The following is a 26,154-nucleotide window of genomic DNA, read 5'->3' on the forward strand; positions in this document are numbered from 1 at the left end:
CTAGGACCGCGAAGGGACCCCAGCGGCCGAGAGTCCGTCCTCCTGCCGAGGGAAGTGGGGGACTGGACGGGGTAGGTCCTGCAGCACTGAGTGCAGACCCTGGTGCCTGCTGGTGTGAATCTCGTGAGAAACCTGCAGGCCCAACGACGGCGGGAGGAAGCGACCTGGACCGCCGGCGGCACCGCGCAGCCGGGCGCCCGGGAGGCGTCTCCTCTGGGCCCGGCAGCCCCGTCCTGGGCCGCCGAGGGTGGCGGGGTGGCCGGGGGTCTGGCGCAAGCCCACGGCTCTCACAGCACGCGCGACCCGGCCGTCCTGTCCTGCGCCCACGGTTTGGTTCTGAAACACGTGTAATTAGAAAAACCCTGGTGTCAACTGGTCTGTAAGACCGAGCGGCTGTGGGCTGCCAGGCGGCCCCTGGGCCCCCACCCCGGGCAGCGCCCCCGCACCCACCGGCCCGCCCTTCTCAGGAGGACAGACGCGGCGGGAGCGGCCCGGGCGCGACCACTAACTAGGAAGACCCGGCGGCGTGGGGGTCACACACGGCAGTCATCACTCAGTGCCTTTTTATTGCCATTGGGTTTGTGACTGCTGAGAGAGCGACGGCTCGAGGAGCGAGTGGATAAAAACCGTGGCTGGGACGTTCCTGTCGAGAGGGACCGGGCGAGGAGCCAGCCGGACTCAGAACCTGACGAAGGTGGCGTCGATCTGCCGCACGGTGGGCAGGGCCAGCATGATCTTCCGCCTGTACTGGGGGTCCTTCTGCAGGGGGTTCCGCTCCAGGTACACCGTCTCCAGGCTCTTGGCTGCTTTCAGCTCGTCCAGGTCGCTCCAGCTCTCCAGGAGATTGTCGTTCATCTGGGGGACACGCACGCAGGTTAGGGAAGCGGCTAGTGCAGAACAGCCCCGGCCCCCTGCCCCACGCTCCCGCCCCACCCGCTCAGGGCACCGCGCGGCCTTCCCGGGCCCCATGGAACCTTCTAGCACCTCCTGGGCCACCTTGCAGCGGCGCCCCTGGGGAACCGGTCCGGGTCACGCGCAGCCCTCGGCCCCACCACCACGATGGAGCTGCCCGTTAGCACGCGACGGCTCACGACCACGCGCTCTGTAGGCCAAGGGTCCCCGCAGGTCCCAGCATCCTTCCTCCAGACCCCCAGTGGTCCCCGAGGCCTGCCTGTGTGCTCTGACCGTTACACGGCCCTCAGGGCGGTGCCCACGCCAACTAAACATCCGTCTGTCCCATGAGCTGCCCCTGGCCTGTCCCACTGGGATCCCTGCTGCTGGCCTTGGAGGGAAACGCCGCGCCACGTGGATCTCACCCAGCCCACACGACCCTCGTCCCCAGGGTGTGAGGCCGGAGGAGGGCCTGGGGGTCTGCGCAGCTCCAGGCAGCTCAGGGCCTCCCCCCGGCCCCCAGGGCCCACCTGGAGGGAACCCTCCGGAGCCAGGAAGAGTTCTGGACCTTATCATCCGCCGTCGGGGGCGCGGCAAGCACGGGGTTCACGCCCGTCCTGTGGAGGCTCGAGGCTCCTCTGGGGGCAGGCGGGGCTCAGGGAGGGGCCAGGCCGGTCCCCGGGCCCCAGGGAACAGCGCAGACGGACAGTGCAAAGGGCGGCAGAGGAGCCTGGGAGTGCGGGACGGGCACCCCGAGGCCCCGGGCACACCCGCACGCAGCAGTCAGCTCCCAGAAAACTCCAGAAGCCCCGACGAGCAAGGTCTGCTGATCTCTGTGATGTAACCCGCCCCCCTGCACGCCCCAGACTGCGGCGCTCTGACACGGGCGCGGGTGGGCTGCTGGGAGCCCCATGCCCTTCGAGCCCCCCGGTCCAGTCACGCCTGTTCCAGAGGCCACACTTGGAGCGACGCGGCCCTGGGGCCTCTGCACGCAGAGGCAGAGGGCAGGGGCGCGCGGCCCGGGGATGGGGATGGGGACAAGGAGCAGACCTGTCCTGCGAGAGCCTACGGAGCTGCCACGCGCGCCGTGGGAAGGACGTGGAGCCACTGCAGGAAGGCCAGCGCGGGGGCAGGCGCCTCCCCAGGCCTCCCCGAGGTGCTCCAGGTCACACTGGTCGGCTTGGAGTTCTGCGCCGCCGCCTCGTGTTCGGGTCTGGGACGCAGGGTGACGGCTGTGGGGGACCCACCACATCCAGGCTGGGCTCCAGGAGCTGGGGATCCGCAGCCAATGACACGGGGTGACGTGGTAGGTTGGGGGCCGTGGGAGCGGCCGGGCGGGAGGACAGCAGCTTGGGCCACGGGGGAGCCGCAGACAGCAGAGGCCGGGTGCTGGGTGAAGCGGGAGGGCAGATGTGGGCCCGCACGGGACGAGCAAGGGAGGCAGAGAAAGAAGGACGATCCCGAGAGCCTGGCCTGACGCCCACGTGCCCGACATTGAGCCTGGGGACAGGCCCAGCCGACATTGTCCCACGCCGGGGGGTGGTGGGGGGCCAGGGGTGCAGTTGTTGCCCTGGCCCTGGGGCCGGGACAGGCCCTGGTGGGAACACGACGTGTGTGCTGGGGGCGCCCCGGGGGCCCGTGTGGACCAGGGAGGCTCCCTAGGGGAAGGCGCAAGACGGGGGCCCCGCACTGCCGTGAGCCGCGGGAAGAAACCAAGGAGAACGCAGCAGGACGACCAATGCGTGTCCGGGGACCGCGGGGCCAAGACCCAGAGGTCCCAGGAGTGGCGTGAGGAGGAAGCGCGGCTGTGGGTGCAAGGACAGCGGCTGGGGTGGAGGACGCCGACCCCAGGGACCCGGAGACACCGGCAGAGTTGGGCCCGCAGGCAGGAGGGCAGGGGGCGGAGCACGTATGATGGGCTCACCTGGGGCTGAGGAGGCGGGAAGCCAGGCCCCCGGGGAACCCCCAGGACAGGGCGACACGGAAACAAGGGTGCCGAAGGGCAGGCGCGCAGCGAGCACCCTGCAGCGGGCTGAGGTCTTGGGGAGGAGGAGGAGGAGGAGGAGGAGGAGGGTCTGGAGGTGGGAAGGAGCAGGACCCACATGACCCGCCTCGGCCCCGGGCCGGAGATACACGGGCACTGAACGCACTGAACGCTGGGGGTTGGGTTCTCATCGCTACTTTTTCGTGAGCGCAGGTCACAGTCTCCTATTGGCTCATCCGGTGACTTCGGATCCAACAGTAGACGCTGGATCACACGCCCCCGAGGTGGATTCCTGGAGGAAGACGCGGACTGTCCAACAAGCGCCTCGAGTCCTGGCTGGTCGCCTCCCAGCTGCGGCCTTGGCGTCCTGCTTCGCTGGGCCCCTCGCGCGGGGGGACCGGCTCCGAGCCGGGGGCGCGTACGCTCAGAGCGGCCCTTCCGGTGGAGCTGCAGGCCTGGGCGCTGGCGAGTGCTGCCGGGCAGGGCCGGGCCGTCGGCAGCCCCGCGGCGCCACGGGGTGAGCCTGCCCAGGGTGGCCTGGGCCCCGGCCGCTGGGCTGCGTCCTGCCGTAGACGCCGACCGATGCTTCCCCAGCTCAGCGGAGCCGCGCAGCCCCCCCGCCCGCGGCCACAGCCCGACGGCCGCCCAGCGGCGGTCTCGGACGCACGTGCTCCGGACTCACCTGTTCCGGTGAGGGCTCCCCGTGGGCCTCGTGGGTCTCGTGCTCTGGCAAAGCTGGTTTGCACCCCCAGGCGTCGGCCCTGGCGAACGGAGGGCCTGGACAGCGAGGGGATGCTCTGCTGCCGCGCGGGCAGACGCTCCCTGGAAGGGACGCTCGGGAGGTGCTTCCAGGACAAACCCAAGCGTCGACCTACTAAGCACAGGCCCATCGGCCTGGCCAGCGTCACACGGCCGCGCCTCTCTCCCCCGGGGCTGCGGCTGCCGTGGTCTCCGAGCCAGGGCTGCGGAGGCGGGGAGCCCGGCGGGGCGCTTGCACCAGATACGCTTGCGCCGCCGACCTGCAGGAAGGACCGTCATTTAACAAAAGCTGAGGTGTGACGCTGTCCGCCGCACAGTCTGCTTAAGAGCGTCTTGGTGACGTCACGGTGGCCGTGGGTTGGGCTCTGGCCAGGCCCGGAGCACCTGCGCCCCGCTCCGCTCGCACCGGAGGTCGCCCCTGTCCCGTGGCCCGTCCCAGCCTGGGGGCCCGGTGAGTGCGGGGCCTGGCTCACCGGTGGGACGCCGGAACCGCGCCTGAGGCACAGAGAGCTGGGAGCCTGCCCCTCGTACGTGTGTCACCGCGGGCACGTCACGGGGTGGGGCCAGGGCCCTTCCTGGCGTATCTCTCCAGAGGCTGAAATTTTTAGTTTCTTTTAATCTAGAACGTTTCCCACTTTCTACTCATTTTTTTTTTCTGTTAAACGAAGCTTTTTCAAGAACCCCAGTTAAGTGCCGCGTAGTGTCCTCGTTCTGGACTCTTCCACTGGTCTCCTTGTCCCTCCAGCCCCCGTACTTCCTGTCGGTAGCTCTAAGGGCCTGGTGAGCGCAGACGACTCTCCTGGGGGTTGTGCTCTATAGAGGAATCACGTCGGGCGACGCACGGCTCAGGCTGTCCCTCGGCCAGGGTCGGAGGCTTGATCACGTGGGTGACTTGGGGCCGCGTCTCCCCTCGCAGTTGGTGAATTCCACGCGGGGTGACACACGGCGGACGCCCAGCCCCTCGTGGTCGTGGCGTCCAGTGACGGGCGCTGCCTGAATCCACTGCTGGGACTGTGCTGCACAACGTGTCCTGTGCGAGGCTCTCCCGGCACCTGCTCAGGGTTTCAGGACCCAAACGTCACACCTCGCCTCAGGACGGTTTTCTGGCTGATATTTATAAAGAAAACACTTAACTTCCCCCAAACTCAGTAACATCTTCAAGACAGGGATGCGGGGGAAATCTCAAGATACGTCTCGCACACAACCGGTAGATTATAAAAATCACCTATTTTTTGAACATCTGTAGGGCATTTCAACAAAGCGGACGTGCGCCCTGTATGTTGCCGGCGTCCAAAGGGGCGTCTGTTACTCCAAATCACGGTAGGGACTCGAGCGAGCCAGAAGGAGCCGAGCCCCAGGGTAGAAGCCGGCCTCCCCCAACCCGACCGCGGGGGGAGGCCCTGTTGCTACTGCTCTATGCTGCTTGCTAGGCATGAGTCAGCGCAGCCCACGTGTGTGCGCGGGCAGGGGCCCCACGTGGGCACGGGTGCTGGGACCCAGGTGAGGGGGTCGTTTCCGATCGCCTCCTGTGGCTTCTACGGAGCCATTTTTCTCCTCGTCACGGGTCGCACTGTCCTGCGGATGTGACATTACTTAGAGCCTGAGTCGTCTTGTCTTCCAGCGGCCGCCTGGCGAGCTTCCTGGTCCTGTGGCGGCTTGGTCACGGGCCCGGACAGTGCTTCACCCGCCCGATGGTGGCCGTGCCAGGGTGTCGATGGAGTTTCTGGGTGTCTGGCATTGTCTCTCCGCTCTGGCAGGTCAGAATGCCAGGGCCTCTGCGTGCTGGGTGGCGCCTGGAACCGGCACCGGGCTCACGTCCCCCCACGGCTGTCAGCTGCCAGGACACGCGGGTAGCCGACTCGTCTAAGGAAGCCCCAGGCTGACCGCCAGGGCTTTGTCCTGTGCGGCCATCTCCCCGCTGCACCCCCGCCCAGAAAATGTTAGTCCCGGGAGCCCCAGCTCTGATTTCTGCCTCCTTCGTCCAGGGAAACAGTGGCTCCTTGTCTGTGTCCATTTGTCTGTGGGCCGCGGGGCCCCCACGCTCCTGCCCGCACGCAGCGACGTCGGCAGCCACCCGGCTCGCCGCTGAAATACACCCGCTCCTCCTTTTCTTCCTGGGGACCAAAGTGCTCATTGCCCCAAAGTGGGAGATACAGCAAGACAGAGATAGCTTCGTCTTAGGGACGATGGCAAGAGAAAAAGACGGGAGGCCGTGTCGGCCTCTGCTCGGCCTCCAGCCTGCTCCGTGAGCCTGACTACCGCTGCAGGAGGTGCGGCTCCAAGTCTTGCCCCTTGTTCTCCTAGAATATACTTTTCTGCACATTTGTTTTTCACTTATGGAGGAAACATGCTTGTTACAGAGAACTTGGAGGAACTGGGGAGTATAAAAAGGGAAGCCAGCTCTCCATTTGCCATCCAGAGGTGAGGGCTTCTCGATTCTCCATGTGCACTTCTAGACCTTTCTCTGTGTGTCCAGGGCGCTGATTTTATCAACAGCTGCACCTCCTTCTTTTTCATCAACGCTATCTCATGAGCACTTTCCTGTAATTAAATTCCCTTTACAAACTTCGTTGGAAGGCTTTCATAGTAGCATATTTCATCATACGGATACGTCATCATTTATTCACTATTCCCTAAGTTGGAGAAATTGTATGAATGATACAAACCTAAAGCTTCAGAAGAAAGTCTGGGTAATTGTTTTTATAAGCTTTGGGTTTATGATCTCTCCTAAACTGGATACTACACACCGAAAAGCAAGGAAAAGGCAGACGTGTGTTTCTTCTTTGTAATCTGGTCTTTTGCTTTTTTACAATGAACAGACAGACTTTATCATTAGAAAATACAACAAAGCTATTTCCACCGGAAAAAAATGAGTCCTGATATTTACGTATTTTTGTACATAAATCTTTGAATTTCTCATCATTTTGTTAGGGTGTTAGATGTGAAAGCATCGCGGCCCTGAAGACGCCACAGGACACCTGCTGACGAGTCCCGCCGGCGTCCATGGGAGCGCTCGGCACAGCACAGCACAGACTCCATTCTAGCAAAGGCTCTGCCTACCTGACGGCCACAACACATCTCACTGTTTTAGTGTATTTTAAAAGTTAATGAAGTAGAAGACATTTTATGTATTTACAAGCAACTGTTACTTCTTATTCTGTGACGTGCCTGTTCATGCTCTGCCTCATTTATTTATTTATTTTAGGATTTTATTTATATATTTTAGAGAGAGAGACTGAGCAAGTGAGCACAAGCAGGGGGACGGGGGAGTGAATCCCAAGCAGACTCCTTGCTGAGCGTGGACCCCCCCCCCCCCCCGCCCACGCAGGGCTCAATCTCATGACCCTGAGATCATGAGCTGAGCCAAAGTCATGAGTTGGGACACTTACCCGACTGAGCCACCGGGCACCCTCCTACCCTCCTGCAGAGATGGCACCTCTGTAGGAGCCGTGTTTCATATATGGACGTTAACCATATATCGTGTGTGCCAGCATGATTCTAGGGGCCGGTGAGGTAAGAGTAAGCAAACACAGAGACAGATCCCTCTGCCCTCATGAGGCTTACACCCTCACAGAAAAATGAGATTAAATAAATAGGGCTTCCACTTCGTGTGATGGGGCACTAGAGCTGGACCTGCCTTTGGTCATAAACTAGAAAACAGGGACGACATGAAACCACTGCACACACCAGACAACAGGCAACACAGGGCAGTGAGAGCAGGAGAACGGGGAGGGGACCTGTGTGCTCATCCAGCCTTTTGCCTGGAGGCGCTTCGTGGACCCTGGGGGACCCAAGCTGAGACTGTGAGTGGTTCAGGGAGGCAGAGGTAGCTGGAATCCTCGGAGGGAGTGAGCTACGTAGGGAAAATAGATCCAGAAGAGCACCTGGGGTCCCCTGGAACCCTGGACTGAAAAGTGAGTGTGGACTGGCCCCAGAGCTGTGAGCTGGGTGAGGTCAGGATTCACGCAGGGAAAGGACATGTCTGTGCTCCCACCAACCCAAGGACGGGACCTCATTAAATGTACCAGAGGATTCACAGCCTAGAAACAGCCTTAGGAGGAGACTCAGACCAAGCCTTAGGCTTCTTAGATACGCACTGATAAAGCTGTAAACAAGCCTCAAAGGGATCCCGCAGTGACTGAACCCATACACTTTAAAGGAAAACAACAAAAATCCAAACGGTGAATAACTTAACATCTCTCTTTTTTACAGATTTTATTTTTATGTAACCTCTACGCTCAATATGGGGCTGGAACTCACAACCCCGAGACCAAGAGTCACATGCTCTACTGACAGCCACCAGATGCCCCAACAACTTAACATCCTAATGGCCAGCATCTTATATAAAAATGACCAGCCAAGTGAGAAAGGAAGGCTTTCAGGAAAACATACATGTAAGGAGAGAAATACAATCTACAGAAAGAGAACCAAATTTTTTTTTAGAGTTGAAAAATATGACATCTGAGATACAAAAATGGACTACATGAGCTTAACACATGAACTTTGCAGAAGAAAAGATCAAGATGTGGCAGAAACAGGAACAGAAATTGTACAAATGGAGCACACCACATAAAACATCCAATGGCCCAGCTGCCAGGCGCCAGACAACATATGTATCCACAACTGGGGGTTTGGGGAAGAAACTGGGGGAAGGAGGGGCGGAAAAATGTTTTGAGGAAATTATTTTCAAAAGTTTTCTGCATTTGATTTTGAAAACTGTACATTCATAGATCCTAAAAGCTCAATAGCACATGACATGCAAGTGACAAGAAAGGAAAGTGGTAACAAGAACATAAATAGCAGCTGGAGGGAGAAAGACACACTGCACACAGGTGAACGAGGTCATAGGAGCCGAGCGAGCCGGAGCAGGTGGGGACGCGGACAGGTGCCCAAGGCACTCCTCCAACCGTCAAACCAGGATCCTGTCCTGTCCTGTGATACTGCCCTTCAAGAACGAAAGCAAAATAAAGGGGCTTTTCAGACCAAGCTGAAAGAACTGGTTCACAGCAGGCCTGCACAATAAGAAATGTTAAAATTCTTCAGGTGGAAGGGAAATGCTGCAATGCAAACTACACACAAGAATAATAAATGCCAGAAATGGTAGAACAAGTAGGTTTTCTTGTTATTCAATTTCCTTTGGGGCGCCTGGGTGGCTCAGTCGGTTGGGCGTCTGACTCTTGATTTTGGCTCAGGTCATGATCTCAGGGTCGTGAGACCCAGCCCCGTGTCAGGCTCTGCACTGAGCGTGGAGCCTGTTTGGGATTCTCTCCCCTCTCTCTGCCCCTCCCCACCACTCATTCTCTCTAAAAAAAAAAAAAATAAATAAATAAAATTAATTTCCTTAACAGGTAACTGATATAGTGACATACCATGGAGTTTATAACCTATTAAAAGTAAAATCCAGAACAATGTTAGCTGCTGGGGGGGAACTGAAGCGTGCTCCTGTACGGGTCCTACATTCTACGTGATGTGGTAATATTACTTGAAGGCAAACTGTGAAAAATTGAAAATATGCTTCGTGTATTTGTCACCAAAAATAAAACACAGATATAAGCAAATATGTTGACAATGGAAATAAAATAGACTATCCGCAAAATAGTACTGTTTTTCCCAATCCAAAAGGAAGGCAGGAAAAGAGAGAAAAAAGAACAAATAAAAAACAAACAGCAAGATGGTAGACCTGACCCCAACCATCACACAAGATGCAAGTAAACGTAATCGTATTAAACGTACGTGGGGTAAACACCTCGCTTGAAAGGCAGAGATGGTCAGACTGGATAAAACCCACGTGTCGTCTACGAGAGGTACAGTTTATGGATTATGAAGACACAGGCTGAGTAGATGGATGGGGAAAGATACCCATGGGAACGGTAACAGAATCACACGGAGGCAGACCCCAGGACGGGAACAGAGGGCGGCGCGGAAAGGGACATTCCGCACGGTAGGAGACAAGGCTTCAGGAAGACACTACAATCCTACACGTATGTGCAATGACAAAAAAAAAAAAAGCCCTTCAAAATACAAGCAGCAAGAGCTGACGGAGCGGACCGGACAAAGCAAATCCACAACCACGGCGGGGGTATTGCAACGTCCTTCTCTAACTGGCAGAACAAAGGGAGCGTGAATAAACGCAGAATTTGGGCGATTGAGCCTTTATTGAGACTGGCTTCCTATTTCTTCGGAGCACTGCAAGCTCCGCCTCACTCGGCTGTCTGCGTGGTGGTCTAAGCAGCAGATCCTCTGTGCGTTAAGGGCTCTGGGGCCATCCTCCCCCTGGCTGGGGCACCCAGCCGGCCCTAGCTGTGGTCTCAGCACCCCAGGTCCCCTGCCCGGACTCCCCTGGCAGGCACGGAGAAGGAATCCGGTTTCAGAAACACTGTTTCAGGACCAGCTGGTGCCCCAAACCTACTCCTGAAACTTCCAGCCAGGCTCCCCTTCCCTGTCACCCAGGCCCTCTGCCACTGGAATCCGCATTTTTGTCTGTGGGCTGCTGTGTGTCGTTCCCCGGCCTCTCCAGAGCCAAAGGCCTTTGCTCTGGTCCAGCCAGCCTGTCCCCAGCCGTGCCCGCGGGGCTGGGCTGAGTACTACACCCGGTGGGCGCCCGGGGGCTCGCTGGGGCCCCCAGAGTTGCTCTGGCTCCACACCCTGACACTTCCTAAGATCCAGTGATAGTAATAAGGGCCCAGGGGCGTTTTCACAGCAGGCTACCTGTGCTCCAGGGAGACCTGGATGATCTTTTAAGATGAGGAAAGAAAAGCGTATGGGCAGCATGGCTAGACGAGGAAGGATCGTGCCTCAGACTCCGCACAGAGCCCGGTCAGACTGAGCACCTCCAGGAGCTTGCTCGCCCCACAGCATCACAGGGTGAGGTGTGTGCAGTGATCCCTGCGGGGCCACCAGCCTGGGCACGGGCCCCCCAGACACCTGTGCGATCCTGACGCGGAGGACCACAGCTCGGGGACCATTCTGCAACACCTTTAGACGAGTCAAGAAACTACGACTTCCTACAACCTGTTTCTCCTGTTTCTTCCTACTGGTTCTGCGATGCGACTCCCAGGACCACAGGTGTAACCGTCAGAACGTGCGGCAGGGTCCAGGACGATGGGCCGCACAAACCCGGCCACCTCTCCTCTCTGGTGCTGGGGCACGTCCGCACCGAACGCACGGCTCCGGTGCCGCGTCTGCCCATTCCAGGGTCTCCCCATCTGGGGTAACGTGGGGCCTGAGATTCTGCTCCCCGGTGACGCAGACCCACAGACAAAGCCACCACCATGCTCGTGACGGTGCCCGCCCGCCTCGCTCTCCTGGAAGCCCCGGGGCTGGCGCTCCTGCCCTCGCTCACGGCACCCCACCTGGAGGCAGCACATCTGCAGAAGCAACGTCAATCCCGCGTGCATTCCACTTACCCAGAATTCCTGTAGCTCTGTTAGATGGCTGACATTTTCAATCTTTTTGATTCTATTTGATGCAATGTCCAACATCGTGAGTTTGTTCTAAAATAAGGAGATAAGATTTTTTCCTGGATTATCTCAGTTCCACAATGACTGTGTGATCACGCACAGGGCGTCAGGTGCCGAGCTTAGAGCTGTGGGGTGGGCCACCCAGTCTGCCCTCCTGGCACAGGAGCATGCCAACGGGGTGGCGACGCCTGCCCGCTTCCTGCGGCCCCGTGTCCTTCGCATACGGAACCCTCACAGCCCCCGCATCGAGCGCCCACCATCCTTGGCACCTGACGCTCCCAGCCCTGGACTGCGATGCACAAGGGCCCCTGTCCTGCTGAGATGAGTGGTCCCGGAAGAGCAGAGTGACACGGCCCAGGAAGTGGGGTGGGCCTGGGGCTCGGGGTGGGGAGGTCAGGGTGGTCTCTGAGGAAGGGGAGACATTTAGAGCAACGTCTATTCAGTTTATCTTGAGGACGTGCACCATACCTCAAAAATAATCCTTAAAATATTATTTTAAGTTAGGGATGAGGAGCCTGGGGCTCGCCACAGGGAGGACACTGCTCAGGTCCAAGCAGAGGTGGCACACTGGCCCCGGCCCATGCTCCCGGAGGACCGGGAGGAAGGGGCAGAGGGGGAAGCCCCTTCCGGGGGTGCTGAGGGCGAGTGGGTCTGGCTCCAGCCTGGGATTTACAGCTGACAGGACAGCGTCCGGAGCGACTGAGCACCGTCTGCAGGCCAGACGTTGCGCCTCCACGCAGAGACACACCATCCCCCTCCGAGGAATGCCGGCAGACGCCGTCTCCCTGATACACATCAGCTAAGCCTCGGGAATACTTCTTAAGCTGTAGTTTCAAGGTTTGACAGAGTCCAGAAACATTGCAGCGAAAATGGAGTCTGTTAAAGCCTGCGTTGCTTCCTGAACTACGGTTAATCCAACCAACTGGCACATTTTTCTAAAATCAAAAGGGAAATACTTAGAAGTCGGTTGACAGCCACTCATAAAAGTTCATTCCCCCCCGCCCCCCCCCCAAAAAAGTTCATTCCGCTCTCGTCTTACCCATTTCTGACTGTGGATCCCTTCTTACATTTTCTACTGCATTCCTGGGATTCTGTTTCCCAATCCTCCCAAGTTTTGAAGGAAAGTTAAAAATTGTCTTAATATAATAAAAACAAATCCACGCACACACACACATAAGCCCGCAGCCAGCAGCTGTGCCGGTTCAGCAGCTCTGGCCCCGGCCTCTGGCTCCCTGAGGGTCCGCCCGCAAGGTCACCCAGCAAGAGCGCTGGTCCCTCTCCGGGGAGCCACGCGGTCCGCGCCGCGTCCGGTGCAGGCTGGGCATGGGCATGCAGAGGAGGAGCTCCTTCGAGGAGCTCGTGTTGGGCCCATCGTGTGTGCTGTTTGCTGTGTGAGTGCAGGGTGCCAGGAGGCTCCTGCCTGGGGCCTGGGGCGTCTGCAGCAAACAGGGACTTAGAGGTCGCAGAAGAGGGCGGGCAGCAGGCGGGGACAGGCTGGGTCGCCACCGTGCCATCTCCAGCCCTCTGACCCCGTCCTGCGGTGCTTGGTGTCATCGGCCGTGCGAGTGGAAACACGCAGGCTCTGACCGCGGGGTGGGCCCTGTGGCTGACAGGACGGGCCCGAGCCTCTGAGCACAGGGGCCCAGTGATGTGCTTGACGTGGTCCTGTTTGTTCTGGGGAGCTGGACAGTGTTTTGAAAGCTCATCCAAAAGCAAACCAGTGAGAATTGCTTAAAAAAAAGGGAGGAACCGGGTGAGGTGGGGAGCAAGCATGGCAGACGGGGCTGTCCACGGTGCCACAGAGACGGCTGAGGAGCGTGCGGGGAGCCGGCCCCGGCCGTGGGATGCCCCGCACGCTGCGAGGTGTCGTCTGTGGTGCTGGGCCGGGGGGTTGCCATTTGGGAAGGACAGGCACCTACCTCCTTAACTCCCAGAACAAAAATACATTCCAGAACCATTAAGACAGAAAACTTAAACGGACATTTGATCTGCAGTTAAACGAAGCCCCGAGGAGACTGTCACATCGGACCCTGATAAATGTTCTCATGACATAATGACCTTCAGGGCCACAACTGCTTTCTCTTAACGCTGTGGAGTCGAACCCAGACCCCAGCGTAGCAGCCTGCTGGTAAAACCTACACTCTTGCTTCCTTCCCATTTGCTGGGGACCTGTGCTCAGGGGACCGTGCTGCAGACACGACCCTCCTCCCAGCCTGCGGGACACAGGGTGGGGAGACCCAGGGCCCCCCGGCCGGACACCCCGTGTGCACACCCCGGCTGCTGTGCGCTCATGCCCTCCATACAGTTGGGCCTCTTACAGCTCTGCCTCCACCTACCCCTGCACTGCCTGAGCGTACGCCCAGCGCATGCTCCTAAGCTGTCGACTTCACTGCAGGGGGTAAGGAAGGCGACTACACTTATCACAGGTCACGTCTAACTCCTCGCAAATTCTAGGTAGTGGTAAAATGAAATTCAGAACGTGGTTTTCCCTCGAAAACATTACTAACGGTGACAACGGTGACCAGACCGAGGGGCTGAGGCGCAGAGGCCACAGGAGCCTGTACTAAGAAGTGCTGGGTGTACAACATGAGTGACCACGCTGTTACCTTTGCTGGCAATAAACAAAGCAGGAAAAAAATACCCAGTAAAATATAATGAGAAAAATATTTTATTTGTCTTGAACTGCATGCAGTGAGGAAAAGCAGGCTCGCCCACAGGCAGCCGAGAAGGGCAGCGGCCAGTGCTGCCCCGCCCTCCCGGCTCTGCACATCTAAGGCCACTGGGCAAGAGCCGGGCTGTCCGCAGCAGGTGGACAGGCCCTCCTCATCCCTGCCAGGGTGGGAGAAAAGCAGGAGGAAGAACATGCATGGCCCGTGGGTCGGAAAGCCATGGGCCAGGAAGTGCAGTGGTCAGGAGGGGAGGGAAGAAGCTGCCGACACCTGCCAGCCCTCTGCAGTACGGGGCACCTGGGAACAGGCAGGACTCGTGTTCTCAGACTCTTCCCAAAGGCCTGCGGCGCTGCTGGCGGCCGCACAGTGCACCCTGCCCTGGACGGGAGGTCGGTGCGGGCGCTGGCCGCAGTGGGGAGCACCGGCCCAATGCTCGTCCGAGGGGCGCGGGGAGACTGTATGCGGGTCATGCGCATCCCAGCGTGGGGACCGCTCTGTTTCCAGAGCGGGAAGGTCTCTACCATAAACCCCTAGAGGCCACGAGTCTCCTTCAGACCAGGCCTACCCCGTACTGCCCCGGACAGACGAGCGGACGTCTTACATTGTTCTCCAGGCCCTCGATGACCTCGATGCCGTTGTGGCTCAGGTACAGCTCTCGAAGGTTCACCAGGCTCTGTAGACCCTCCATCTTGGTCAGCCGGTTGCTCTGCGGGAGGGAGGGCCAACAGCCATCAGAACAGCGTGGAGGATACAAGACAATATGTTTCTCAGGGAAGGAGACCTCTCGTCTTGAAGCGTCCTGCCAACAGCGCGCTGCCTTTCGCGTGTGCCAGCTTGGAACTTACTCAGAGAAGGTCAAAATTTCGAGTTTGCTGTGCTAAAACGTTAGCACGTGTGAGCGTTAGAGGCTTTTAGGTGAGGAACTCCCTTTTTAGAAGTGCCTGGGGAAGGTCTACCCCCATAATTTGGTAATTCAAGAATGTCAAATACACTATTTTAAAATAAATGACTTCTCATTTCAGTATATACGGTAACTCAAGGTACGGGGCCTTCTCTTACAAGAGTTTGCAGACTGTCTGCTTTATGAGGCGCGAGCGGTTCCGGGAGACCCTCCACACCCTGAACACCCTCCTACACCTCCCCTCCAGGGTCTGACTCTACTCGTTGCTTCAGGTAGGAAAGGCAGGAGGAGCCTAGGCATCGCCAGGTGCTTGCCAACTGCCAAACACAGGGCTCTGCTCTCTGTGCGGGCGTGGGACGCGTCGCTCCCACCATCGGGCCACATGCTTCAGGAGGCTCTAGCACCAGCGCTACCTTCTCAAGACAACCCTCGGGCTGGAAACCACCCAGGGAAGGAAGTTTTATGCGTATGTACGTGTGCTCTGAAACCTAACATTGCAATTGCTCCCTGGCAGTAGGAGCGTGGACTCTGACACAAAGACAAACGGGACGGGGGTCCGGCGCTTCTGCTGCCGGCAGGGTGCAGCCCGTGGGAGCAAAGGTGGATCAGTACCTGCATACTGAGGACCGTCAGGTTGGTAAGTGCATCTAGGTTCTGAAGCTTAGTGATCTTGTTTTTCCCCAAAAACAAACTCTCCAGACTGGTTAACGTGTCAATATTTTCAATTGCCTGTGAAGAAGAGTAGCAGTTAGCACCGTGTGGCCAACCAGCTGGACCAGGGTAGGAAAGGTGCCCGGGGAGGGGACGCAGCTGCCTGGACTGTGCCCTGGGCTGTGGGCAAGCTACCTTTCCACTCTGGAAATTCTCCAGTGAAACTTCGCTTAAGGTGGACAGTCTAAGGCCTTGTCTCCTGGGCTCACCCCAAACCCTCAGAGAGCTCGAGGTCAGGGGACACTCCCAGATGAGCAGTTGCCCCGCCAAAGTGCTAAAGCGCTGCGCTGACAGGTTATCACACGGTTATTCCATGAAGGGTTCGTTAAAATGCATTCCTAGGTCTTCTCCAGAGCAGCTCTGACCTTGGATGCCACCCAGGCTTCCTGGTAGCAGGCCCCGCCATTCCATGGCTCTGTCCCCGCCTCGGGACCCACAACCCGCCCTCCTCTCTGGGATCCCGTATTTAACTGTCAGGTCCAGTGCCGTGTGGAGTGGGCAGTCCAGGACGCGCTGTGCTCACTGCTCTCCGCCCCAAGGTCCTAACTACCAGCTTTTTCAGCACACGCTACAGCAGCAGCAGGTAGGAGCAGGAGGTAGGAGCACCTCCCCGTACGTCACAGTAGGACGTGAGGATGCAGATTCAGGGGGAGGGCGCCCCTCAATGCTATCGTCTACACGGATCTGTGACTCAAGACACCACCATATAGACAGACATTTGATAAAATGTTGACATCTGGGTCACTCTTTACTTTTACTTTTTAAAAAATATTTATTTATTTATTCATGATAGACATAGAGACAGAGAGAGGCAGAGACACAGGCAGAGGGAGAAGCAGGCTCCATGCCGGAAGCCCGATGCGGGACTCGATCCCGGGACTCCAGGATCACGCTCCGGGCCAAAGGTAGGTGCTAAACCGCTGAGCCACCCAGGTGTCCACCACCCCCTTTTAACTCTTCTTTTCAACGTGCGCCTCTGATATGTGGGCCACGTGACTGCTCACAGCTGTCACCGGAGGCCCTCCTGGGTTTGCATCCTGCCCAGTTCTCAAGGGCCAAGCTGGACTGATCACAGTGTGCTGCGAATGTCCAGAGCCAGGCAGAGGGCTATTTCCCAGAGGCCGGGGAAGCACCAGGCTTGGTGGCACGGCTTCCCAGGGACACTGGGTGGCCATCGAGTGGTGTTTTGGCTAGCAGGTACCCTCATCACCGTCCTGGTGCCCCTTCCCCCTCCAAGGCCAACCGCCCTCTCCCTCCCTGTGCCAGTCCGTGTTTCCCACCATAGCTTCTGCCCAGCAGCTCTAAGTCAGATGGGTCGAGCAGCACTCCCACGGACGCCAGACCTCTTTCCCAAAGCCTCTTGTCTACTCTGCCCAACCCTCTCAGAGGTCGGACAGCGTGGCAGGATGCAAGGCTGCCAGGGGCGCGTCCCGGTCATACACAGCTGTTCAGGGAGGATGGGCCAACCAAGCAGGGAGCCGCAACGTGCTTCCTACAGCCCCCGTGTGGAGGTCAGATGGCTGCAAGCCACAACTCTGCTGTGTCTGGGACACTGTCTTCTCAGAGAGACTCGTCAAAGATCACAGCCCTCAGGACATTCAAAACCAAAGTGCTTCACCTCGGGCAGAACCGTAACTGGGGCACTTTTCTGAGGTTCAGGAGGGCATCTGCATGATGAGTGGAATTTACGTGCAAAGAAAGAGCTCAGGGCAGCCCAGGTGGCTCAGCGGTTTAGCGCCGCCTCCAGCCCAGGGCCTGATCCTGGAGTCCCGGGATCGAGTCCCATGTCGGGCTCCCTGCATGGAGCCTGCTTCTCCCTCTCCCTCTCCTTCTGCCTCTCTCTCTCTCTCTCTCTCTGAGTCACGAATAAATAAAATCTTTAAGAAAAAAAAAAGAGCTCGACCACAGAGTTGTAGCCCGTGATATTAATACCGACCCGCAGTGAGCATTCTTTTCCCGCAAAATAAAATCACACCATAAGAAACACTCTGCCCAGCACACACCTCACACATACCACCGCCAGGCCCAGAGGCCAGGCCCCGGCCACGCACCCGTACCTACCCGGATGCGATTGGACCCCAGCTCCAGCATCTGCAGCTGGTGTAAGTTGCTTATGTTCTCAATTTTACTGATTTTATTGTTAACCAAGAAGAGCTTCCGCAGTCGCGTCAGCTTGTCAACTCCTTCAATGTTTCTCAGCAGATTAAAAGAAATATCTAGAATCCTGAGAACAAGCAAAAAGTTAATTTTTTAACGAGCACAGGTGCCATGGAGCTCAGAACTCCACTAACCTGGAGGCAGGGCCCTCCCAGGTGGGTGAGCCCCCCGCCCCCACCCCAGCTGCCCGCCTGAGCTCTCAGGCCTGCGCCAAGGACAGAATTAGTGCTGTCCCCAGACGGGACCAGCCAGGAGCCTGCGATCGAAGGTCTGACTTGCAGGCTGGGACTGCGGGCAGGTCAACGCCACCTGTGGAGCCAGGCACTGGGCAGGACCCTGTGGCAGAGGTGACCTTCCAGGGCGGAGAGCCAGGGCCCAGGGTTGGTTCTGGGGAGACTGAACAGGCAACTCAGGTGTACCCTGGAATCACGACTCACTCCAAATGTGTTAGCGCCTCTAGATTCTCAATCTTCTTGATTTGGTTGTCATAAAGATCCAGCTCTCGCAGACTCTGTAACTCCCCCAGATTTTCAATGCATTTAATTAAATTTTGACGGAGGCAGAGAGTCTGAGGGATGAAAAAGGACAGTTGACATAGGTAACAGAGAGGCCACCAGAAAAAGCTAGCGGTCACAGGACACAGGACCAGCGTTCTAGGGCAGGGGGTGTGGTTTTCATTCTCCCACTGTTTTCTAGAAATGTGCCAACCTTGGAGAGGATGGGCAGTCGCCCACGGGAGGCTGGAGGCAGGCCTTGCACTGGGCAGACCTCCTTGGTGAGGGAGGCATTAGTCAGGGTTGGGGGGGTGTGTTGTTTCCCAGCAAAGCAAGCTGCCAGTGGAATCAGCTTTGAACAAATTTAACTGAGGCAAGTTAAGGACAATACAGTCCAGGGTGTGTTAGCTGCAGGCAGGCTCCGCACTGGGTCAGTGCCTGGCCTCGCCCAGCAGCCTCTGGGACGACTCTGCAAACCCCACCATGTTTAGGGTAAAAGGTGCTGATGGCAGTTCCAGACACAGGCCAGCAGCGTCTGCAGAAAGGACGCTCAGTTACGGATGTGTCTGCGGCCCTCAGGGGAGACGGGCCCTGGGGTATCAGCACCCCCTCAAGAGGGAAGACAGAGTCGCTCTCACCTTCACTTTCTTGAGCACCTCGAAGCCCTCAATTTTCCCAATACGGTAGTGATTCAGATCAATATCCTGAAATGAAGAAACGTCGCTGCAGAGAAGCTCCTGAAGACCTGTCTCCTGGAGCCAATGGGGGCCAGCGAGTGGGGGCGGGGGCAGGTGAGGCAACAGTGACACACAGTGACACGGAGGGCAGTCTGATGTAAAAATGCACATAGAGCCTCTAGCCCTGCGGTCCCCTGAGCACAAACACAAGCCTAGGTGCCCGCTGGCAGCCTGCTGCAGGCTTGGGAGGGGTGAGGGGGCCTGGGTGCTGCTCCCGCCTGCCCAGAGCTGCCGGTGCCCAGTGTGCTTCACAGGTTGGGGAGGTCGAGGCCCTGCCGTGGACAATGTGATCACCTGACCCGCTCCTGTCACTTAGGCGACCGAAAAGGGCGGTTCATGGGCTGGCTGCCCAACCCTCTGGTTACACAGAGCTGGGGTTCCAGTCCAGTCTTAGAAACAACAAGGACACGAGGAATCTGCCTCGGAAATCACTTGCTAATCTGCCAGCACCATGAACGATACCCTGACGGCCACAGCGGTCTGTCACCGTGACCCCCGCGGCTGTGTCCAGTGGCGCATTACCTCTGCATCTCTGTCCAGGCTAATGGTTTCCATATCCACAGGCAGCTCTTGTCCTTCTGAAAAAAGGAGAAGAAATAAGCCCATTCAGAGCCCTAGTGTCCATGGTGCTGGGACTCGGGCTGCCCGGCTCACGGAGCTCAGTCACGCACAGGAGAAACCACGGGCGGTACGTGGAGGCCCCAGCTGGCGTGGTTAATGCCCTGTTCCAGGCACGGTCACCTTTCAGGCGTCCTGATGTTCCTGAACTCGGCTACTGGCAAAGGTCTCCAAACTTCCATCTGTGCCACTGAACTTGCCAGAAGGAAATGTAGCCTGAAGCCATTTGCAGGAAGGCGGGGAGGCCTCCAGAGCCTCTGGGGAGCCCCGTCAGTGGTAGGGGAGCCGCCCACCTTGCGGTGCCGCCCAGAGCTGCACAGCTGGCAGCAGCCTGCCCTCTCTGGGCCTTTCCTTTCTTGTCTGTGGCAATAAATCAGGCCATTTGAATATAGCTCATGCTGGGCATGTCAGATGTTCTAGGATGTGCCTTTTATTGCTCTGGAAAGTGGCCTGGTAGCTATAAACACTTATCTCTGCAAAGAGGAAAACAAAACAGAGCACAGCTCGACAGAGGGACTGGAGAGCCCTGACCAATTTGAACACACTCCTCCCCTGGGGGCGTGGCGCTGATCCCCGCAGAGGCCCCCTACCCAGCCCTGCCCCAGTGCCGGGGAGAGCTGTGAGCCTCGCTCAAGCTGCGAGCTCACAGCCTGGAATCAGCTGCTTCCCGGTCCTCATTTCCCCTGAACTGAATGCAGTGTGCGCGTCTAAACAGGGCTCAACGCTTTAAAAAAGTAGTGGTGATTCTTGGATTTCATCAACTGACGATTCTACCCCCATGTCTCCTTGTGTTAGGATCCGAACAAGGTCCTATATTGCGACTGGATGACATTTCTCTGAGGTCCCCTTTGGCTCTTGCAATTTTTGGTTGAGGAAACTAGGCCGCCTGGCCTGCCACGCTTCTGCCTGGCTCCTACCCCTGCAGCAAAACTGCCCTTGCTTCCGCGGCAGAACGGGCTTGCTGCCCCTCATGCTCACGGCGCCTGCCGAGGACCGGGCTTTGTCTGCTGGTCACCTGGCCCCTCGGCCGGAGGCAGCAGAGGCGCACCTAACATCGGACCCAGCAGCTTAACAAAGCAGCACTGCTCATACTGGCTGAATTAGGTCTTCTTACTGTGCCTTTTCCAGAACAATCAACAATGGCTAGTCAAAAAAATACATCATTTACTGTAGTTTATCATTTACTAGAGTCACTTGCTACAACTGTACAAGATACCAACCAACCTAGGAATAAAATAAAAGGAGTTGGGCAAAACCACAAGATATACCCAAATTACCCCTCACCCCAAGACAGCACAAATCCAATGTCCACAAACCCTGGAAGTTGCAATGAGGGAGGCAGCACAATGAGGGCAGGTGTCCAGGCCACCAAGCGTCCACAGCAGGACACCTGAGAGCACAGGGCAGCACTGCAGACAATCGAGCAGGGCCAGTGGGTAGAAACTGGGCCTGGGCTCCTCAGGACAGGTGCCACACAGCTTAAAGTGGTTCTGTTTGTAACGACCCAGAGCTCAGGGCAGGCCCCTCAAAACAACAGCTTCACCGCTGAAACAGTTGCCAGCCCAGAATATTTTCCCAAATGTATCATGTATTGATCTTTTTTTAAAAAATAAGTTACAGGGACGCCTGGGTGGCACAGCGGTTGAGCGTCTGCCTTCGGCTCAGGGTGTAATCCCGGGGTTCTGGAATCGAGTCCCACATCGGGCTCCCTATTAGGAGCCTGCTTCTCCCTCTGCCTGTGTCTCTGCCTCTCTCTCTGTTTCTCTCATGAGTAAGTAAATAAAATCTTTAAAAAAAAAAAAGTTACAGAGAATAAGTAAAAGCTAACAGTTGATAGTTTGAATTTGTTTTATTTGAACTTAGGACAGGACTTAAATAAATACAGGTGTGAGTGAGTCCTGGTCTCCTAAGGACTTATAAAACTGCTAGTAGTCTGGAGGAAAGAAAGCTGCATTTGGACAACCCAGGTTCTAGTTCCATTGTTCTACTTTGTGACTGTGAGCCCCTGGGTAAGCCAAGGGAGCCCGAGCTCACCACCCAGGGAGAGAAATCCTCCGCACAGGGCCCCACCAACTCTCCAGTCCTCTGTGAGCGCGGAGTGTTCAGCTGTGACAGCAGGTGATGCCCCCACTCGCTTGGTCTTTCTGTGACTCAGTAACGAGTGCTTTCCTCCATCACTCCCATGCATTTATTCCACCCACATCACCTCCAGAATATCGACTCTGGAACTCCAAAGTAAATGTGGCTGATACTTTTGTGGTAATCTCCCTTTGCCTTAAAATTAGGTTGCCATAGTTACCAATCATCTTCACTGGCACAGAGCACAATGTTATTTTAAAAATTAGTTTTGTTTTTTAGAAATTTGTGGGAAGTTTTATTACCATAATGGGAGTGCATGACTAGTACCACCTTGAAAGTCCGTACATTGTATATAAATTTAGAAAATGCAGAAGGTATGAGACCCTCTCAAAAGTGTTCTTCAGAGACCCTCAACTGCACTTTGATGGGTTTTCTCTTTCAAGTATGTTGAAACTTACATGTTATTAATAATTTTAACAGACGGCCTTTAACATGCATAGTGTTTGGAAATTTGCAGCTCTCACCTAATAACGCATCCTGGATACCTTTCTGTCTGTTCAGATGCTCTCTCATTCTTTTCAATGTAAACTGATTTTCCCTTTTCTTTGTTTTTGAAGATTTTATTTATTTATTCATGGGAGACACACAGAGAGAGGCAGAGACACAGGCAGAGGGAGAAGCAGGCTCCATGCAGGGAGCCCGACGTGGGACTGGATCCCGGGTCTCCAGGATCACGCCCTGGGCTGCAGGCGGTGCTAAACTGCTGAGCCACCTGGGCTGCCCTAAACTGATTTTTCTAACCAAACAAAGATCATGGTTGCGGAGGGTGAAAAACCACCATTATGGAATGAGAATTTACTTTTCTCATCTCTAAGTTAATTTTGTTATTGTTTTTAAACACTAAAATGCTAGGAGGCTACTGAGATATTTTCTGCATGAGACAATTTCCCTAACATCTAAGCAATTTAGCAGCCAATCCTCAGGCCTCTAAGGATGGTGAAGCAGGACTTAGAAGTGACTTCTCTAAAGTGCTATTCTGAAATTACATTACTACAGTAGGAAACAAAAGCATCATCAACGAAAATGTTTTTTTTAAATCTCACTTTCTGAACATACGGTTAATAAAACAATCCCCTGATTCCGTCCCGGATCACACACTAGTACCACTGTTATTAGTAGTAGCATTTGCCTTCAGGGGAACTCAAAACAAATGCATCCCCCCTGCAAGTGCCACAGATGAGTCAGCTCAGTTAGGAGCGCCTCAGGGGGCGCGCTGCTCGGAGCACCAGCCGCCAGCCCCCAGAGGGCCTCTAGTGCTGCATCAGCAGACCCAGAGCCAGCCAAAGGAATGCCCCTCTCGCACAGCAGTCGTCCCACTGCCCAGAGCAGCCCTCCACTGCCCTGGCCTGCCCACCACTCAAGGCGGTGGGGTGGGGCTGAGCAGATCATGCGCCACACGGCGCACCCTCCCCCCTTAGAGAGTTGAAGGCTCTTAACTGGGCCTGGTACCTTCTGGGTCCTCTTCCCCTTGCTCCTCTCCATCCTTCAGGCTCTGCTCACTGAGGTCGGCCACTATACCGCTGCTCTGCTTCTTCCCTTCCTCATCGCCAGATTCTTCAGACTCGACCCGCCTGTCAACTGAGCCCACACACATCCGTAAGAATTCACAGCCACTTTACGTGACTCCCCGAGGAACATTTAACAGACGGACATCCAGCTGTAAGTCAAAAAGACTTCATTGAAAAACATCGGTTGAAGTCAGCTCGACAAACATTTGAGTGTCTTCCGCGTCTTGGGCGCCACCTGAGGTGCACGGTGCTGGGGACAATTTGTGTGTGGGAGGGCAGAGCGGGAAGGACACGCGGGTACTGAGATGAGCAGCTACTATTCCTGCCCTCGAGGACACTGTGAAGCATTACCAGGTGTTCTGAAAGCCCTGGGTCATTTGTGACCAGGTACTAATGGGTGACACACAGTGAAGCGCCTCCTGTGCGGCTTGCTTTTGGCCTGATGTCCACGTAGAGGGGACCAGTGTGACCCTTCCACCACATACCTTCATCCATGCTCCACTATCCATTTGGCCAAGAAAACCAGCCCAGTTCACAGGCCCACGTTCTGAAAGAAATCAAGACTAACTCAAATCAGACTGTGGGCAGAGGGGGGGCTGTAATGAAAAAGGGAAAGACAGCCAGTAGTGCCAAACGCCCCACATAAAGGTCACCGATGCCAAACAGCAGCACACAGTGATACCAGCTGACTGCTTTGAAAGGCTGGTAAATAAGTACTTTTTGAATCGATAGATAAGGCAACGACTAAACATGGCAGACTGGCAAAATTTCTTTGGTAAGACCGTCAAATAATTTTCCCTTCTCCAGACTTTTTTCATCATCTCCGTTGGCAGTCTGTCTCAAAGAGCTGAAACAGGAATAAATCCCTGGGAGTCATCAATCATCCTCGCTACGCCTCGTCCACAAAGGGGTGCACTCTTTGGGGAAAAGTAGCTTTACTTCTTCTCTGTACCTCCTCCTGGGCCGAGAAAAGCGCGCCCGGGAAGCGACTGCTGGATAGAACCAAGTCCTTACGAACTCCGCCTCCCAAACCGCCAAATCCATTCCTTCTGCCCCCCTCTGGCAACTGCCTGGGCTCCCTCCTGGCCTCCTAACTGGTCTCTCTGTGGCTTTTTTGGGGCTTTGTCTCATCTATTCTGCATTCCCAGAGCATCTGATGCGATTCTAACATCTGAATCTGAGCTCTGACTCTACAGGTTTCTGGAATGCCGGGGGCTCCTGCTGAAGGTTTCACGTTGCCCTTAGAGACCCGGTGCCAACAGGCTGTTGGCTTTCCCAAGCCTCGCTCTCTGCATCTGTAACCAGGGGGCTGGGGCAGGCCCCACAGACCAGAGGTGCTGTCCGGACCAACGCAGAAAAGCCTCCGGGGCAGTCGGCATGTGCACGACCCGCAGTAAACACTCGGCAGTTAGCTGCTACCACGCACGGGGCACTCTGTGGCCGAGGCTGAGGGAGGGCACCTTCCACTGGGCGTGGTGTGGCTGTGCCCAGGGCGGCAGGGACTCCGCAGACGATGGGCGGCCAAAGTGCAACGCGGGCCCACCCTGCAGGCAGCAGACGTCTGCAGCTGGGGCAGCGGATCCAATCATGGTGCAGTTTCGGGATCCCTGGAGCAAGGGGGCCGGCCCACAGCTGGGCAGTGGGAACGGGGGAGGCACTGAAGACCTGGAGATGCCAGGACGTGCTAGGGAGCTTGCTGGTTAACGGGACGGTGCGGCCGGGCCGGGGGACAGAGAACCACGGAGCTTCTGTATGTGCCACTCACCCAGACACGGAAACGGGCGACGGGCGGGTGGACCGAGCGAGGGCTGTCTCCTGGCTGCCAAGCACCGCAGCCCCTCGCCAGGCCGCCACGGCCTTCCCCTGCCGCCCTCCGCCGCCGGGGCGGTCACTCTTGGCCGCTTCCCTCCACGGCCCTTCGCCTCGTCCCCCTCCGGCCCGATGTGCAGGTGCCCGCCCCCCCCTCCCCGGCACTCGGCGCCGGGTGAGGGGCTGCCCCGACCGGGACCCCCGCCCAGGCCGCCGACGCGCGGGACCACGTGCGGATCGTTATTATTTTTTTCCAACAGAGCTAAAGAGTCGGATTTAGCGTCTGGGGGCCACGAGGGCCCGGGCCGCTCGCCTCCCGCCCAGCCCTTCCCTCCGCGCCGCCGCGCGCCTCAGTTTCCCCGGGAGCTGCCGGGCTCGGAGGTTCGGGGCGCGGCGCCCGCCAGCAGCACGCCCGGCGTACCCGGCCCCGCCGCCCGTCCGCGCCCCGCCGCCCGCGCCCCCCCGGCCGCTGCAGCCTCTGCCGGGTCCCCGGGGCCGGGGCCGCCCCTGCCCCCGCCCCCGAGCCGGCGGGCAGCTGTCAGCGCGCGGCGGGGCCCGAGCCGCAGCCGCAGCCCGGACGGCCCGCTTCTCTCAGGCGAGGCCGCTGCGGGCCGCCGCCCCCCGCCCGCCGGGCCCTCGGGCCGCCGCCCCGCGGAGCCGCTCACCCTCCATCATCTCCTGCGACTGTTGCTGGCCCGCGCCGCGTTCCGCCGCCATGTTGGCTGCTCTTCCCCTTTCCGGAATCTGTGGCCTCAGGCCCCTCGGCCAATCAGGGCTCCCGGCTCGGCGCCAGCTCAGCCAATGGGCTCCCACGCCAGGCTTGAACCCCGACGCGCTTGCGCGGCCCCAGTGTCTCATGGGAGTTGTAGTTCACGGGGCAGGCCATGAGGGCCCCCGCCGCGGGAGCATCCCGCCTCACCTCCCCGGGACAGGTAATCTGAGCGCGCACCGCAGGCGTCCGGAGGCGTCCGGAGGCGAGCGGCGGGGAGGAGCAAGACGCACGGGACCGTGGCTGCAGGCAAGCGGAGGGAAGCACCTGGGGGACGCTGGGGACGCGCGGGCTCGTGCGGGGTCTCCGCGTGGGGCTGCACCGTGCGGACCCGCCGAGTGCGTGCCGGCCCCTCGGGCTCCGCCGCTGCGTCTGCACCGCGGCTGACTTCGTCCCGACGTCGCCGCGCGGACTCAGCCCGTGAGCGGCGGCTGCCTCCGGTTAACGCTCCGCGCAGGGCGCCCGCGCTGGAGCTGGAGCCGGGGTCGGAGCCGGGGCTGCCCGCCGGTGGGGGGGCGCCCGTCGGGGTCCGGGTCCGGGACGTCGGC

General features: G+C 57.8%; 3 protein-coding genes across 6 annotated transcripts in view; 1 reads left to right on the forward strand and 2 right to left on the reverse strand.

The window, feature by feature from the left end:
- Positions 1–546: 546 nt before the first annotated feature.
- On the reverse strand, positions 547–25,754 carry PPP1R7 (protein phosphatase 1 regulatory subunit 7). Of its 4 annotated transcripts, none has more exons than XM_072718938.1 (11): positions 25,503–25,754; positions 23,514–23,575; positions 22,970–23,098; positions 19,286–19,341; positions 18,665–18,730; positions 17,970–18,100; positions 17,437–17,599; positions 15,277–15,393; positions 14,365–14,469; positions 11,041–11,127; positions 547–855 (listed from the first exon to the last, which is right to left on the reverse strand). In XM_072718938.1, exons 2-11 carry the CDS (start codon positions 23,521–23,523, stop codon positions 679–681), a joined length of 1,041 nt encoding a protein of 346 aa, XP_072575039.1. In that variant the 5' UTR covers positions 23,524–23,575; positions 25,503–25,754; the 3' UTR covers positions 547–678. The 4 variants fall into 4 exon arrangements, with proteins under 4 accessions (XP_072575039.1, XP_072575038.1, XP_025843472.1 ...); XM_072718937.1 differs by having other exon boundaries at positions 22,958–23,098; XM_025987687.2 differs by lacking the exon at positions 23,514–23,575.
- On the reverse strand, positions 862–11,034 carry LOC140593803 (uncharacterized). The gene is made up of 2 exons (XM_072718936.1): positions 3,558–11,034; positions 862–3,167 (listed from the first exon to the last, which is right to left on the reverse strand). Exons 1-2 carry the CDS (start codon positions 3,911–3,913, stop codon positions 1,547–1,549), a joined length of 1,977 nt encoding a protein of 658 aa, XP_072575037.1. The 5' UTR covers positions 3,914–11,034; the 3' UTR covers positions 862–1,546.
- Positions 25,725–26,154, forward strand: part of PASK (PAS domain containing serine/threonine kinase) — a 35,017-nt gene continuing 34,587 nt past the window's right edge. The window contains exon 1 of the mRNA XM_072718929.1: positions 25,725–25,855. The gene's annotated coding sequence lies outside the window, so the exon portion shown is untranslated. The remainder of the gene's footprint in view (positions 25,856–26,154) is intronic.

This window comes from Vulpes vulpes, chromosome 9 (assembly GCF_048418805.1).
Source record: "Vulpes vulpes isolate BD-2025 chromosome 9, VulVul3, whole genome shotgun sequence".
Classification (NCBI taxonomy): Eukaryota; Metazoa; Chordata; class Mammalia; order Carnivora; family Canidae; genus Vulpes; species Vulpes vulpes.

Coding starts and splice junctions, on each gene's coding strand:
- LOC140593803 (XM_072718936.1), bottom strand. CDS start 3,913: ATGACGGTCCTTCCTGCAGGTCGGCGGCGCAAGCGTATCTGGTGCAAG. Junction 3,168..3,557: donor GGGAGCCCTCACCGGAACAG/GTGAGTCCGGAG, acceptor GTCTTCCTCCAG/GAATCCACCTCGGGGGCGTG.
- PPP1R7 (XM_025987686.2), bottom strand. CDS start 25,695: ATGAGACACTGGGGCCGCGCAAGCGCGTCGGGGTTCAAGCCTGGCGTG. Junction 23,099..25,502: donor GTCGCAGGAGATGATGGAGG/GTGAGCGGCTCC, acceptor GTGTGGGCTCAG/TTGACAGGCGGGTCGAGTCT. Junction 856..11,040: donor CAGAGCTACAGGAATTCTGG/GTAAGTGGAATG, acceptor CGTGTCCCCCAG/ATGAACGACAATCTCCTGGA.